General features: G+C 50.0%; 6 protein-coding genes across 6 annotated transcripts; 1 reads left to right on the plus strand and 5 right to left on the minus strand.

The window, feature by feature from the left end:
* Nucleotides 1–290: 290 nt before the first annotated feature.
* Nucleotides 291–1248, minus strand: BGZ61DRAFT_498973 (RTA1 like protein-domain-containing protein; the record flags this gene model as incomplete). Its single annotated transcript, XM_046251345.1, has 2 exons — nt 291–402; nt 467–1248. The coding sequence occupies 2 exons, from the start codon at nt 1246–1248 to the stop codon at nt 291–293; spliced, it is 894 nt and encodes a 297-aa protein (XP_046097076.1).
* Nucleotides 1249–1743: 495 nt separating this feature from the next.
* On the plus strand, nt 1744–3525 carry BGZ61DRAFT_522769 (uncharacterized protein). Its single transcript, XM_046252557.1, has 2 exons — nt 1744–1918; nt 1974–3525. Exons 1-2 carry the CDS (start codon nt 1836–1838, stop codon nt 3511–3513), a joined length of 1623 nt encoding a protein of 540 aa, XP_046097077.1. The 5' UTR covers nt 1744–1835; the 3' UTR covers nt 3514–3525.
* Nucleotides 3526–3542: 17 nt separating this feature from the next.
* BGZ61DRAFT_462433 (AhpD-like protein) lies at nt 3543–4309 on the minus strand. Its single transcript, XM_046247291.1, has 2 exons — nt 4032–4309; nt 3543–3981 (listed from the first exon to the last, which is right to left on the minus strand). Exons 1-2 carry the CDS (start codon nt 4234–4236, stop codon nt 3755–3757), a joined length of 432 nt encoding a protein of 143 aa, XP_046097078.1. The 5' UTR covers nt 4237–4309; the 3' UTR covers nt 3543–3754.
* Nucleotides 4310–4796: 487 nt separating this feature from the next.
* BGZ61DRAFT_484645 (heterokaryon incompatibility protein-domain-containing protein) lies at nt 4797–6976 on the minus strand (the record flags this gene model as incomplete). Its single annotated transcript, XM_046249635.1, has 4 exons — nt 4797–4802; nt 4835–6372; nt 6462–6749; nt 6868–6976. 4 exons carry the CDS (start codon nt 6974–6976, stop codon nt 4797–4799), a joined length of 1941 nt encoding a protein of 646 aa, XP_046097079.1.
* A 1029-nt stretch (nt 6977–8005) lies between these two features.
* BGZ61DRAFT_367086 (beta-1,6-glucanase) lies at nt 8006–9359 on the minus strand (the record flags this gene model as incomplete). Its single annotated transcript, XM_046241745.1, has 2 exons — nt 8006–9123; nt 9185–9359. 2 exons carry the CDS (start codon nt 9357–9359, stop codon nt 8006–8008), a joined length of 1293 nt encoding a protein of 430 aa, XP_046097080.1.
* A 3569-nt stretch (nt 9360–12928) lies between these two features.
* BGZ61DRAFT_484647 (uncharacterized protein) lies at nt 12929–13555 on the minus strand (the record flags this gene model as incomplete). Its single annotated transcript, XM_046249636.1, has 1 exon — nt 12929–13555. One exon carries the CDS (start codon nt 13553–13555, stop codon nt 12929–12931), a length of 627 nt encoding a protein of 208 aa, XP_046097081.1.
* Nucleotides 13556–14494: the final 939 nt, after the last annotated feature.

The raw sequence follows: 14494 nt of genomic DNA on the forward strand, positions 1-14494 counted from the left end.
CTTATTTGACTTAACAGGTTTTTATCGTATATTTCTCTTCTCATACTTTGATAATTTATCAAAGTAACCTAATAATATCCAGCACGTCGTGTTATTATACACACTAGTCGTCTAACCCCCAGCACAACATGTTGAACTATTAGAAGTCATCAGGCTATCTTGCAGAGACCTTATCCTGTCCCCGTCAACACTTCCCTGAGCCTGCCCAAATTTTACTTGGATAGAATAGGCAGCTCGGTTATGTCGGTCCACGATCCTGGAGAATCACCTGTAAAAATCAGCGCTGGCTTTTAGTCGATAAGGGAGGTTCTGTTACCAGGTTTCATATGCGAATCGGCCATTGTTGGGAAGAAGTGACCAGGATGAAGGATGGTCTGGGCCGACGTCGCGATAAGCATCATGCTGTATGACTTTATGTCAGCAAAGGCTGGAGTTGAGTGGACAATTTTAACCAAGGGGGACTTACCATCCTTCAAGGATAATGAAAGTAATCTGATCCCTCATGAGAGAGTTTCCCCATCCGCCTCTCATCTCGGCAATTCGGTAGACACAGCGGATGAAAATGGCCGTAAATGCAGTGACGAGCCCAGAGAGAAACCACCGAAACTTGGTACTGTGCCATGTCTCCAATGCAGTACCAGAGAGTGGGTCAGACGTGCGAGCCCTCACACGCCTCACCAGGAACAGAACGGTCAAGATGGCAAAGATGGACAAGGTCACGACTTGAAACGCAATTCCTGCCATCATGACGTTGTTTCCCAGATCGAGTCGATCCTTGTCGTCACCTGCCATTACTGCAAGACCGCCACCAGTAGCCTGCAGCGCTAGAGACACTACATCCGCAGCAATGAAGCCTTTAGTGTACTGCTCGGGCTTGAGGACAGACCATTCTGCACCAAAAAGCTTGACGATGTGTCTGAGCATGAGATAGATGGCTGCACTGTTGAACGCGGGGGCGATGATGAGACAGCAGATCTGGGCTTGAAAGGGAATCGAGTTGAACGGCTGAAAGTGCAAGTAGAGGCGAGCTAGGTAGCCCAAGGTAAGGGCTACACAACCGAGGGTGAGGGCGATGGCGTATCCTTTAGTGCGGAAGCGAATGCCGAGCCAGATCTGAGCACCAAAGCAGATGACGAAGAAAACGGCAAAGAAGCCATTGGCGAATAGGTTCGGACGATATCCGAGGATGGTGTAACTAATGGGGCATTCGGCGGTGACTTCTATGCAAATGGGAGGTTTGGGTGTCATTTTGAGGGGAGTTTCGAGATGGTGGCCGAAGATGGCTATGGGCTAAAGAGAGCGAGAGTCTAACGAACGATGATGGTTCAAAGAAATGCGATGGAAATGAATTGGAAATACAAGGAACGAGCGACTTGTTGAAGTTGGAGGAACAAGTCAAGTGCTGGAGGTTTTTGCACGAATATAAATATCTGAACGGCTGGAACTTCCTTGGCACATGTTTGCATCCTCCGTTATTCCGGCAGGCCTCTCTTCCCCAAAATAGCACATACCAGTCTTGATTTAGTTCCGTATTAAAAGACCGAAGATAAGTTAGACTGTGGAGTGCACGCTTGAAGAGCGGACCCCTGCGTAAACATCCTTGTAGCCCTCGGTCTTTAGATTAGATGGATCTCTCTATTGGCTGCTTTGCTACTCGCCCCGTTGTTTCTCGGTCTTTGAGTTTGCTCCACCGATGAAACTTGATGAATCAGATCCCGCCTTCTACATACACCATGCTCCTGCAGTAATCTCACGAGTGACGACTTGTTCGGTCTTCACCCCTCGGTCTTCACCTCTCGGTCTTTGCATCTCGTTTTTCTTCCTCGGTCTTGAATATGTCATCTCCAATTGATGCAGCCAAGAACAAGCGCACCAGGACCAATGTCAGGCAATCTAAATACGGCTGTTTCACTTGCAAGTACGCCTCTTCCATGCCACCCAACGTTCGCCACAGACTGACAGCATGTATCTAGAGCCCGGCGAATCAAATGCGATGAACTGAAGCCGACTTGCCGACGTTGCTTGACTGCCAACAAGTCCTGTGACTATCCACCTGGAGCACCTCCTGGGCCGTGGTTCGGAACGCAACCTCCATCTTCATCGTCATCACGCGCGTCTTGCCCTCAAAGCAGCCTCACAGTGCCGCAAAACCGCTTCGTCAACCTCGTATGCAACGTCCTAGTACAAGGTCCCCGTAGGGCCAAGAACGACATCGAACTTGCCTTCTGGTCGCACATGGTCCCTCAGCTCACTCATTCCGTCCCCTCGGTGCAAGCAGCCGCTGCTGCGTTTGGTGCCTCGTACGACGCGCATGTTCTCAGGGGCAACCGCACGTCAGAGCCAATCGAGTGCTACACGCGGGCCTTGCGTTTGGTGCAGCTTGATCTCTCCTCCCTCCAGCACGGCGCCGTCCCGTGTATTGTTGCGTGTCTGTTTCTCTCGTGCGCAGAGGTTCTGCAACAGCGGCTCGACAAAGGGCTTTTGCACCTCCAAGGCGCTTTTGCTTTGATGACGTCCCGCGGTGGCAGAAATGCAGGCACCATCATGGACATCGAGGGAGTTTCGTTGCTTTTACAAAAACTTGATCTACATTCTGCAACGTATGCAGTTGGTCGTGCACCAGATCTCCCCCCTTTCCCTTCCCCCACGCAAGATGCTTTGCTATCAGAATCGCCCGACCAGTCCCTTTTTCACATATTGCACTCGTGTTACTATTTCACATCAACAGCGTCCCGATATAAATACGTTAGCGGTCGACTGCTTCCTCCGGAGCTACTCATCGGGCAAGGTCGCCAGCTCGCTCTTCTGAAACGATGGCTATCACACTACAAAACCCCAGCCGTTGTAGCCAATAACGAACAACTGCTTGTCCTTCGACTTCAATGTCTTGCCGCATTGGTCTACGCTGCCAACATTCTCGAACCCCGCGAAACCGCCTTCGATAGCTATAACCCGGAATTTGAGGAAATCATCTCATCGGCAGAGACACTTGCACGGTATTCAATCAGTGACGGCGCTTCTTCGAGTACTCGCCTGCCGTCTTTTACTCCAGAAATGGGCATAATACACCCCTTGTACTTTGCGGCACTGAAATACAGGCATCCTACGTGGCGTCGCAGGGCTATTGATCTTCTGCGGAAAAGTGGAAGGGAAGGTCCATGGCGTGGCGATGTCGAAGCTGCCGTGGTCACAGCTGTTGTAAAAGTGGAGGAGCAGCGAGCAGCATCAACCATGGGAAGACCGGGAGAGGATGTCGCCCACGACTTGCGAGATTATACAGAAGCGGATAGAATCAACGCCTGTTGGGTAGTCGATTATGTGGATAAGGAGGTGGGCGATGATGTTATTGAAACATGCAGTCAAAGTCACGGGACGAGGAGTATCGAGCTGGTACTGATGAGGTGTTACGACGTGGATAATATGTTGCGAGGGACGGTCCTCGGTCCTTGTCAAGACCCATGGCAGGATCGGACGCACTGGCACGGATGGAAACAAATAGTTCAAGTTCCTTAAGAGACGACGCACCTTCTTTACTAATGAGTCCCTTCTTCATTGATAATTTCTCATCTCCCATGTGCTTATCAGGAGAGGGCCAGGTGGAACAAAATTATCAAATGCTATATACCGCGTGAATTTACCACCTCCCCGCTTCGGTCTATTCGAGACCTCGCGGTGAGTTCATTGCCCACTGTGTAATTAACGATGTACTTGGAGGCATGTTCCTCTCAGTGATAGATTATTCCCGTACTTATATCTAGGAAGCCGTCGCTTGACTTGTGTCCTCGCTCGCCTCAGCCTTGTATTCTTCAATAGCCTTCTCCGTGACTCTCATAGCTTCCATCCCTGCCGGAGCACCACAATAAATGATTGACTGCAAGATGGCCTCCCGAATCTCAATCTGTGTCAACCCATTCCGCAGAGCACCTTTTGTGTGAAGTCCTAACTCGGTCCAACTCTTGAGTGCCGTTAGAAAGGCCAAGTCTGCCATAGTGTTAGTGCCAACCACACCGATCAAAGGCCCATCTGCTTACTGAGCAAACTCCGCTGCTTGCGATCGAGCCCGGGTCGTGTCCACACTGTTCCCCAGGCATATTCCGTAATCAGTTCCTGAGCTGGCCTCCAATATTCATCCTGGCACTTTTCCAGTGCTTTATTGACGTATTTCTCCCCGAGGACCTCGCCGCGCACTGCAAGACCCTTCTTGAAGGCTTCGCTGTGCTCTTGATCTTGAGACATGGTTAAGAGAGATGAAATGAAAGCGGCGACGTGAGACTGGGAAAGAAGAGAGGATTCTTGCAATAAGTCAAGATTATATGTCGAATTTTATACTTCACGGGTTCTCATCCACGGGCCGCGATTGTCCGACCTTCGGACCGGTTGCGGAGCTCTCGGCATCCTTTCGGCCGGCTTCATCTGCGGAACTCTCCGTACACTTCCGAGTGCGTCTAAATCCGCATGCGGGCGATTAATACGTACTCTAACCCTACCCTATAGTTGATAAGATAAACATTAATCAGATCCTAACTCCATGCTAAGAAAAGCTACTAATCTAGAGTTTTGGGAAAACGTGGTCCGGAAGGATCCGGCTGCACCTGGAAGGTTATCTGTCTCATAGTGTGATACCACGAAATTCTTGTTAACCGTGGTGTTTATGTCGGCGGCTCTCTCTATCGGAAAGAATCTAGCTTAATATACCCTCACGTCAAACTATTGAAAATGACTGCAATTGAATAGTCCCTTGTGCCCAAAAGTTTGCTGCGATTCCTTTCCCTACCCTTTCAAACTCCATATTCCCCCTATTCCTAGCAGCACAGAGCAGCAAACAATCACTCACTGCCCACCCAGCAGCCACCTTCTGCCGTTGCATGACAGGACAGATCCAGAGCTTCAAATTCACCGGCGGCTCATCATCAACATCCCATATCGCTGACCCAACAACGTCGCCACCGTCGATCACCAGCTCATACTCTCTCCTTTTGACCTGCCTTCCAAGAAGAATAGGACAAAGGACGCCCTTGGCCTTCAGCGACGCCGACCGCACAGGCCCGAAACCAGACGAACCCTCCACTTCGACCGAAACTGCTTCGACATCAAGAACGACGTGAGACAGCAAGCCATCTTTCCCAAGCTGCTGCGTCATTTCGCTCCCCGCAGAAGAAAACTCAAAGTAGATCTGGATTGCCGGATTCTCCACGGGTCCGTGAATCGAAGCCCACGACCACGTTGGCGCGCGGTACTGATCAGGTCTCCGATGCGGAAGCCCCTGACTCCCGTCTTCAGGCCGGCTGCTAAACCAGAGCAAATGCCGCAGAAAGTCATCTTCCCAAAGCCCACAGCAATACTTCCCGAGTATGTCTTTCTCTGCAAAAACCACAGCTACTCCCTCCAGCGCTGCAAACAGATCCCCTGCATTCGTTAGTTGGCGATGAGTGTATTTTTCCACGACCCAAGCCCACTTGTCGTGCATGCGGACTTTCGTAAGTGCTCGTTCTCTGTCTGGAGGAAGCAATAGGTCCTTGAGATGAAAGAAGCCATCCTGCACGTTGTACTTTCCAATTTCCTCATCCTCTCCGATACAGGCGTCCTTGCACTCCCAATAGCACATCTCGGGCGTGAAGTGGACGATTCTGGCGCTCAACGCACGCTCCTGAAATGTCCATCCTCTTTTTGACAGCGGTGTACTCCCCATCTCGTCCTTGAAACTCCGGAAGTGCGGTGTGATGTGTAACTTGATTGGCCCCGCCCCGTCGTCTGGTTCCTCCAGCGGCCACGGTAGCTCTACAGAGGTTCCATGACGTTCCGATCTCTCTCGAAATAGTCCCGCGTATGTGTCCGCGGCTCCATCGGCGGCGATTGTGAGGAGGGCCTGTGAGTAAACAGAACTCATTTGTGCAGCCTCGCGGATCCAGTCATCACGATCTTGTTGAACAATGCACAAGGCGTCGATCCATAAGTACTTGACATTTAGGAGTCGAGTCAAGTGCACGGCATCTCGTAGCGTTTCGGGAAGATCGGAGACATTGATGCCTGTGTTGATATGTCTAGATAGACTATCTCGCGTAGTCATGATTGGATTTTTGCGGGGACCCCAGCAGTAACTGAGTGCGATATAATCAGACGTGTCACTGTCCAAAGACAGATGAAGCCGAATGGACTCGTCTCCCACCCTTCCAACATCTAAGACCCGAGTAGGGAGATGGCGACGACCGATTCGTCGAGACGAGGCCCAGTTTGGACAGTTAGTATGAGATGAAGTGCACACCGAAAGCCAATGTCTAATGATTGCTACATTTCGGCCATCTCCCGCATGGCTACTCACGATGCGTGAGTCGAACAGACCTTTTGCGTGCGCTGGTATCCGATGGATATCGTCTAGAAGGCAGTTCCACTTAGTCTCCGATTCCATCAAGCCCACTCGGTACCTTTCTTTATATTTTTCTTCTTTAAAACCTCGCACATACCTCCATCGAGAGCAACGTTGAGCTGCGCATATTTCCCAGCCTCAGCACACCAAACTTCCAGGCGCGAGCTGCTGGACGCCTGGAAGAGGACACCGGGCTGGCTCGGCTTCGGATACGGTCGTCTTGAAGTGCTCTGCGCCTCGTGAACAATAAGAGCGCATAGAGCACAGGTAGAAGCGGATGTTTGCAATTCCGCCCACGTGGAATACGTGGGATAATGATAAGGTTCCTTGTGCTCTGGGTACTTGCTATCACGGAGGTCGTAAAACCGGGGAACGAGCCAAGCGGCTGGAAGGGTATTGCATTGGATACAGAGGGTTTGAGCCGAAGGAGCGGCCTGGGTGGACTGAGATGGCTCCATCGAAGGTGCAAGTGAAGTATTTTGACAGAGTATAATTGCTTGTACCATTGGATACGGCGAGGAGGAGCATCACAGCTGCGGGGTTTCCTACCGGCTCAACCTCGGCCCAGGCCCCTCTCTGGACTGACCTATTAAACCGAGATGAATCCTCCATTGTGCTGACGTGTCAAAGGTAGAGGGAGGGGGAGAAGATGGAGGGGAGGACGATGGAAGGGAGAAGGGGATCCGGTTTCCTATCAGCCTCTCTTGCAGAGAATACAACCATCGGCAAGTTAACTAGTACAAGGACTCACTGTTGTAATATGAGCAATCACGGCAGTTTGTAGGAAAACAGTTGATTACTGGAGAGATCGGAGAGGTACATGGCGGGGAACGGATCGCAAGAACTCAGAAGTTCAAGCAAGGTGTGTCAGTCTTTACAGAGCGTAAACAGCATCACGGCCACAGATTTAACCGGGCTAAGCGATCGACTGCTGCACACCATTTATGAACAAGTTCTACGGGTGGAATGGAAAAAGAAACGAGCAAAAGCGAGTCAGATTTCAAGAATAGAGTAAGGGCGAATGGCTGACTGCTGCGTCCAAGGCCAACCCACCATGACGGATAAAGGTCAGGACTAATGTTGGGGCAATAGGTGATGATATGAGTGAATGAGTCTAGTGCAGTAGTTTGGACAAGAGTTCCCCGTACATGCCTAGACACGAATCATGGCGGCTAGAGCAATCGAAAGCATTCCTCGGTCTCTGAAAGGCTTTGCAAGCTGACAAATGAGAAACACACCATCATGAACTACTACGGGGGCCTCGGTCTTAGTACTGGTAAGCGGTAAAGCGAGAGCGTGGCAAAGCACGGGCGGGCGGCCGCTCCCTGAAGCCAGGGATGCAAAAGATCGACAGTCAGAGTCCAATCGGGACTTGGCATTCTCCTCATTCAGCCTGTTTCATCTCGGCCCGTTGCCGTCGGGACTCGGCAGGGACCGTCTAACCCTACTTGGCAGAACAGTGGTAGCATCAAAAGTACCACTGCTTCACTCAATCACGCGCAAACACATCGATTCCCGCTCATGCCGCAGCGATGGACACAACTCACGTCATTCTTTCCCATTAACCCGACACAATTAGCGCTAGTCTAAACTTCGGCTTCCTTTCTTGGTCATCCGCTCCGCTGTCCTGCTTCAGCTCCTCTATCTGAAACCAGCACACACATCCTGAAAGACATTCTTCTCCAACGCGGCGGCATCTGTCGGGATGTACTTGAGGAACGTAGCATAAGAGTATGTCCACCTGGGGTCGTTCAGCTCTGTCTTCCAGGTCCAGTAGACCCATCCATTCATCCCGGGCTTCTCGTATAGTTGTTGCTGGGCGGTAAAGAATTTCGTGAAGAAAGCCGCGTTGTTCCAGTCAACATTCGAAGTCATGCTCCATTCGCCCGTAATGGCAAAAGACTGGCCTGATACAACACGAGAGTCAGAGCATGCGCTGTGCATGAGGCTGAACTGGTCGCCGGCATTGTTTCCCAACGCGAAGCCAATGTAGTTGTGGTCGTCAAAGCCAGTCATGGGGTCGTTGGCCACCGCAGAAGCCGTGCGAGCATCGCCGGAGTCCCATTTGCTCGACATGAACTGGACATGAAGCTTCCGGTCACTGGAAACGCCGAGGGAGGACTCGGCATCGCGGATAGCTTTGAGTGCTCCTGGGTAATACTTCTGCACCAAGCCCGGATCCTGGCCAGGAGCTGGGTAGCGCCCACCCCCGTCGTGCCGAGAAACAGGCTCATTGAGGACCTCAAGCATGCCGACCGTCCTGTATGCGTTGTTGGTGTGGATGCGGTTCGTCATCCATGCGAGCCACTTCTCGGCACGGCCAAAGTTGTAGTCGTTGTAGAAGCCAGCGGGCTTGTTGTTCTGGCCGGTGAAGACGTCCTGTTGCTGACCACCAGGAGCACCGTGGAGATCAATGATGACATACAACCCCAAGTCGGCAGCCTTCCCAACCACGGCGTCGAGATACTTGAGCATCCGATCACCATCAGCGAATGGCTCACTAGCCTTGTCGACGATTGCCGTGTAGGACCAGTAGCCGATGGGGATGCGGATCGTGTTCAGGCCGACATCGTGGACAGATTGAACAGTATCGGTGTTGATCCATTCTCTCCAATGCTTCTCAAACCTTTGGTTCCCGAGTTCGCGGTTGTTTCCCATGTAATGGTCGAGCATGCAGTCAAACTCAGAAGCCGAGTCGCCACAGCCCATCACGTTGCTCCATTCATTCTGCATCATCCATTTCTCGCCAATAAGCCAGCCTAAAGTCACAAACACATCAGCTCAACGTTCCTCTTCCACAAGAGCCATGTTTAGACGTACCGCCAAAGTTGACACCTCGGATCTTGGTTACTCCTTGACCTAGAGATGGCTTGAAGCGTTTGCCAAGTTTTTCGAAGCGAGCCGTCTGGTTGAAAGCTTCCAGGTCATGGTCCTGGGGAAGCCAAGCCAAGGCGGCTGTGGAAAAAAGGCTTGAAACGAGGACAGAATATTTCATCTTGATTGTCGCAATGAAGGCTGCTTGGAATGTTCCTAGAGAGGATGCTCAGGCTTGAGCTTGGCAGACGGGCGTCCTAGGTAATTATAGTAGAAATATTCATCATGCTCAACTTACCTACCTATGAGACACACTATACGAAGTACCTAGCCAGTCATACGGTCCAATGCACTAGCTGAACTAAGGCGTGTCAGATCAGGTGGTGGATCTTCGGCTCTCTCGGCCCTTTTCATTTAGCAACTAGGAAGTGCACAAGGGTCACTCCCACTTTAATTAACACCTAAATGAAATGTTGTCAGCAAATAGTAGTAAGACCAAATGAGTGTTGTCAATGCTGTCAGCATAGAGTCGCAGTGGTAATCCTTGATCCACCATTCACAGGCCTCTACCGCCAAGATGGAGTCTTTTACAACTTCCTCAATAGGCTTCAGCGCAAAACACTCGCGCGAGGGGGCTGACTTGTTCGCCTCATGACCGCCATCCCTGATCAAAAGGACTGCAAGCATCATCCTCTGACAGTCTTCTTAGTGAATTATATGCGCATGATTGGGCGCAAGTTGGAGGGCTTGAGGGTGGCTAGCCTAATACCTCGTCGCGCGACGCTCCGAATTCATCTCGATTGGTAACGAGGATCCCATGCGATACGAGCCTTCACCGACTGCCGTGCCACAGCCTAAATGGCATTCCGAATTGCCGGGCTACGATGACCTCACACAAGCTCGTCTTCGAGAGCTTCCCCCTTCCTTTATTAGAAATCTTCAACCCTATACACTCTAGGGTATATCCAATATCTTTTTCTGTCCGCTTCGCCTGTCCAACGTCGTACGGAGATACAAGGTTCTGACAATAGTGATGGCTGCGAATCTCATTACTCAAATCTACAATACGCAAGATTTCATGCTTTAGACTAGGTCACTATATTTTTGTCGTACATAGCCGTTGCGAAGAATTTACTCGATAAGGCTCGACTGCAGGCAAGATAGGTGAAAAGATTATGCATCGGGAATAATCCTTACTTATCTCAAATTACGCAGAACAATCGCACCGCCTCTTTATACTCATGAAGCAGTTTTTCGATTATCTCTCACACCTTTGTGTTCGTGCTGACTGATATTGGAAGAGCCGCTGCCTCCGGAACTGGGTCATCCTTCTACACCCGCGTCGTGCCCGGCGACACACCGACTATCGTTCACCCGCTTGGTAAAGTACCATCCTTGGCACGGGAATTCGGTCGAGCCGACTTCGGCAAGGTCATGTTGCCAGTGCACCCAGTCATCTCTTTCCCTCCATCTGCGCTTTGTTCCTCATTGGGTCCTGTACAATCTTGGCTGTGATCTAGTACTTGTTCGTCACTCACGTCATCGGCTTTCTTTTTTGTTCCCTTGTAGGCAAATCCAATGGAGTGAGTTGTTCGAAGTGCCTTCCAATCTAGGAATCCTATTAGTGGGCCAATTAGATATGGAATTCGAGAAGACAAATGGGTCATGCTTCCTTCGTTCTTAGTAGATTGCAGCCATTTCAGATCTCCAGGGCATCGAGGCTGTCTGAAGGGGCTAGTTTGAGCGGGCAGTTGGCCAAGTATCCTATGCGATCGATAATTTATTAATCTTAGACTTGGACTCACCAAAACCTAAGAAATGCTCGCCGACTTGACAAAAAGTTCCGTTTGTCTACCCATGATATGACAGAGGCATGATATTGTAATAAATTATAAGGCTTTCAACTATTTACCAAAGAAGAATGTACAAAAATATTTTAGAATAAACTATTTTTCTTAATACAGATAATACAAGAGGCAATACTAGACGAATAGTAACCTCTCCGATAGGTTTAGATATATAACTAACTAGCAATTAATAATATTAGTATTAAATAATTTTCTCCTATTAAACCTCAAATTTATTCTATCACTTTTCTGAAGTTAAGAACTCTATACCTAAGCCTATCTTCTAAAACCGGACACTCTACCTGATTTTCCAATTAATAAACGATCTTCGTACATCCATGACTTCATATTTCCGACATAAAGAAATATTTCCACATCAACTAATAAAATGTGCAAGTGCATTTGCCCAATACAAAGCTGTTTCTCTTGAGCCTAGCCTTGTGATCTAATAAGATAACCTAGATGCGTGCGCAAGTGATTGGATGCTGAGACGCCGTGCCATCTGCAGGTTGGTGCAGTGGTGGCGTAGTTGAGAGGAATGGGACTGCGAAACATTTGCCAATCCAGGGCGTCCCCGACTTTTTGGTTAGACCGTTCTCCTCATCTTTCCATGCTCCTACTCTTTGATGGCGATGGGTCGTTCCCGTCCTCTTGTTCCTGACCAAAGAAAATATCAAGAAAATACAATATTCTACGACGTCGAATTTACAGTCCTTCAGAACATCAGCGCAGGATGACACCCAGCTTCCCGAAAACTCCCCAGCAGACAGTCACTTGCAAATTGCAATTGAGGGCCATGACGAACAGACCTCCACCCTTTCCGATCCCCCTTCGCACCCTTTGCCCTTCCCTGGCGACGTCAAAGTGTTACACGACTGCCCTGGTTGTTGTCGATATATGCTTCATTCACGCATTGGCCAAAAATCGCGAGACCACTCCAGCAGCCCGCGGACAGTCCACTCCTTGGCTAGTAGAGCTCCTAATACCACCAAAGCTCTAGAAGTGTCGCATCTCCATGTTCGGCCACGATGCGTACATGGCAAAGAAGTCGGTCTCCTCGACAAATCGGCTCATCAATCATGACAAGAGCGTTTTGATTGACCTTCATACCGACTGAGGAATTTACGACGCATTAAACTGTCCCCTCATCTTCGTCGCTCACAGTGTTGGTGGCTTAATTTGCAAAAAGACCATGCAATCAAGTTGGCTGAGAGGCTCCAATTATTGTTTGAAAGCTCCCGCCACTTCTGCTTCCCCCTATATATCAGCTTCCCCAGCCATTATTACCTGATCCTGAAACTTCACGATGCCTTTGAAGTGTGTCGCGAGCTTGAGACTTCCGATGCCATTTCAACTTTCTTGCAAACCCGTCTTGTTGAATCTCCGAGTATTACAAGCCTCATCATAGACCGTACTGAGGGCATCCGTATATGTGTTGCAATGTGTGAGAATCTCTTGATATCCCCCCTATCTAATGAGGGCCTTTAGGTCAGTTTCATAGACGAAGAAACGGATGATGACCTCGGACAGTCGAGAGGCTCCAGATGCTTCGGAGTCTTTGGCTCCAACTAGCTATTGACGAAATCACAAAAAGCTAGGCCTAGGACTAGGTTGGCAGCGAGGCCGATGACGAGCTAGGTAGCGATGAACGTCTATGATGCTGAAGGAAAAGATTGAGTGGTGTGATACTGTGGAGATCCCATATCCCGATACACGTGACAATGTGCAGATGAATGACACTATGTTCCAAGCTGTAAAAAGGTCTTAGGTACAAGTGGTAGGCTCTGTTCTACGACTCGACCATGAGTGTCTAGGAATCAAATCCCGGCCTTCTGTCTACCTGGCTGAAACTGGCTGTCCCTTGCAGCCTTCTCAACGCCCCTTCGCCATGTCACTACCCCTTTCAAGATTCCTTCTCAGCTACCGACTTCAGTTCCTCCATCCACCTCATAAACCCCGCCTCCAGCTGCTTTCCCATGAGCCATCGTACTGCATATGAAAGAAGTCCGCCGAAAGTCTCCCAACAATAATACTCCGTAACGACCTTTCCCTCTATCTCCGTCTCCACGAACTCTTGCACCCGCTCCATATGAAACAGGAAAAAAGGAATCCCAACCCCCTTCCAGGCAACTCGGTACCCGGTACGCCCAGCCTTCTCGAATTTCTCCATCACACTCACCTCCAGCTTTGCCATCGTCGGCGACCCGTTACCAGGGGTCTTGTGGACTTCTGAAGTCATCTTGATGCCAGCGTAAAGGTAGCCCGGGAGGCCAACAACCCGCTGCAACTCGGCCGCCTCGAGATTTACCCCCTCAGGGGATGGTAAGTGGGTGATTGTGACGCGGGGCCAGGAGGTATTCCAGGATGGGTACTCGGCTGTGTTGAGGACTGCCTCGAGGCATTTTAGAGGTGTAGCGCTCATGATGGTAGAGCACGAAATGGAGAATCCAGGAAAGGTGCCAAAGCCTTGTGTAAGAACGGGGATTGGACTGCCGCACCGGGCTAGTTGGTTGAGAGAAATCGACGCCATCATGGGAACATTCGAGGCCCTTATCAGCGATGATTCAAATATGAGCGGCAAACGACCCCAATTATAACTTGAATTCTTGATGTACTCGGGACAACCGGATATGAGGTGGCTAGACTCCCCTCCGTCAGTTCCGCTACGCAAACATTATTCTCAGTAGGATGACTCTAAATGAAACTAGTTCGTATCAGTGAATCAGGGCTCGGGCTCGGTTTCGGTTTGCTCACCATAAACCTAGCAGGCTTGCTCGGGTAAATGACGAGCAGTATCGTCCGGTGGGTGACAACGCGGTCGACTGCTACCGGTAGATCAGACCACAACATAATACCTACCTAAACTCAGCTGCGGAGTTTGCGGAGATTCAAAAATGCAATGGTGGTAATGTTAATTTCTTCCTCGTGTCAAGCAACCGGCAGTTAGGTCAACTAGTGTAGTAGCATGAGTCTAGCTAGTTCTGGAATCCGAATCCGAGAATCGTCGACAGTCTAGAACTAGCGTCTCACCCCTATAACCGTAGTCGAGTAGCCCGACCTCTGTTCATGTTGGATCCGTTACGGTCGAATTGGTAGTGTTCAATTGATGATGATGATGATGAATCTTGCTTGTGTCGGTCATCCGGAACGCGCAAGGGGGGTTATCAGACCCCCCCTGAGATGGCTGGGGAATATGGACACAATGGGAATGTTCGCTCTTTATCGGTGGTGTTGACTAACATCAGCCATGATCTTAGTACCAGGGTACCAGGGAGCACCTCGATGTGGAGCTCACCCTGGACTTCCTCCAGTTCCTGTCGATCCGCACTGGTAAGTGTCATCTGTTCGCCATCTAGGAAGATTTAGCCGGGGAACCAACCACTTCACCATGTAACGTCGCCATTTTCTGATAGCTCAAGAGACATGTGGTAAGATATCATCTGCCTCAATGTAGATTATCTTGTAGGCA

This window comes from Ilyonectria robusta (genome assembly GCF_021365365.1).
Source record: "Ilyonectria robusta strain PMI_751 chromosome Unknown BGZ61scaffold_31, whole genome shotgun sequence".
Classification (NCBI taxonomy): Eukaryota; Fungi; Ascomycota; class Sordariomycetes; order Hypocreales; family Nectriaceae; genus Ilyonectria; species Ilyonectria robusta.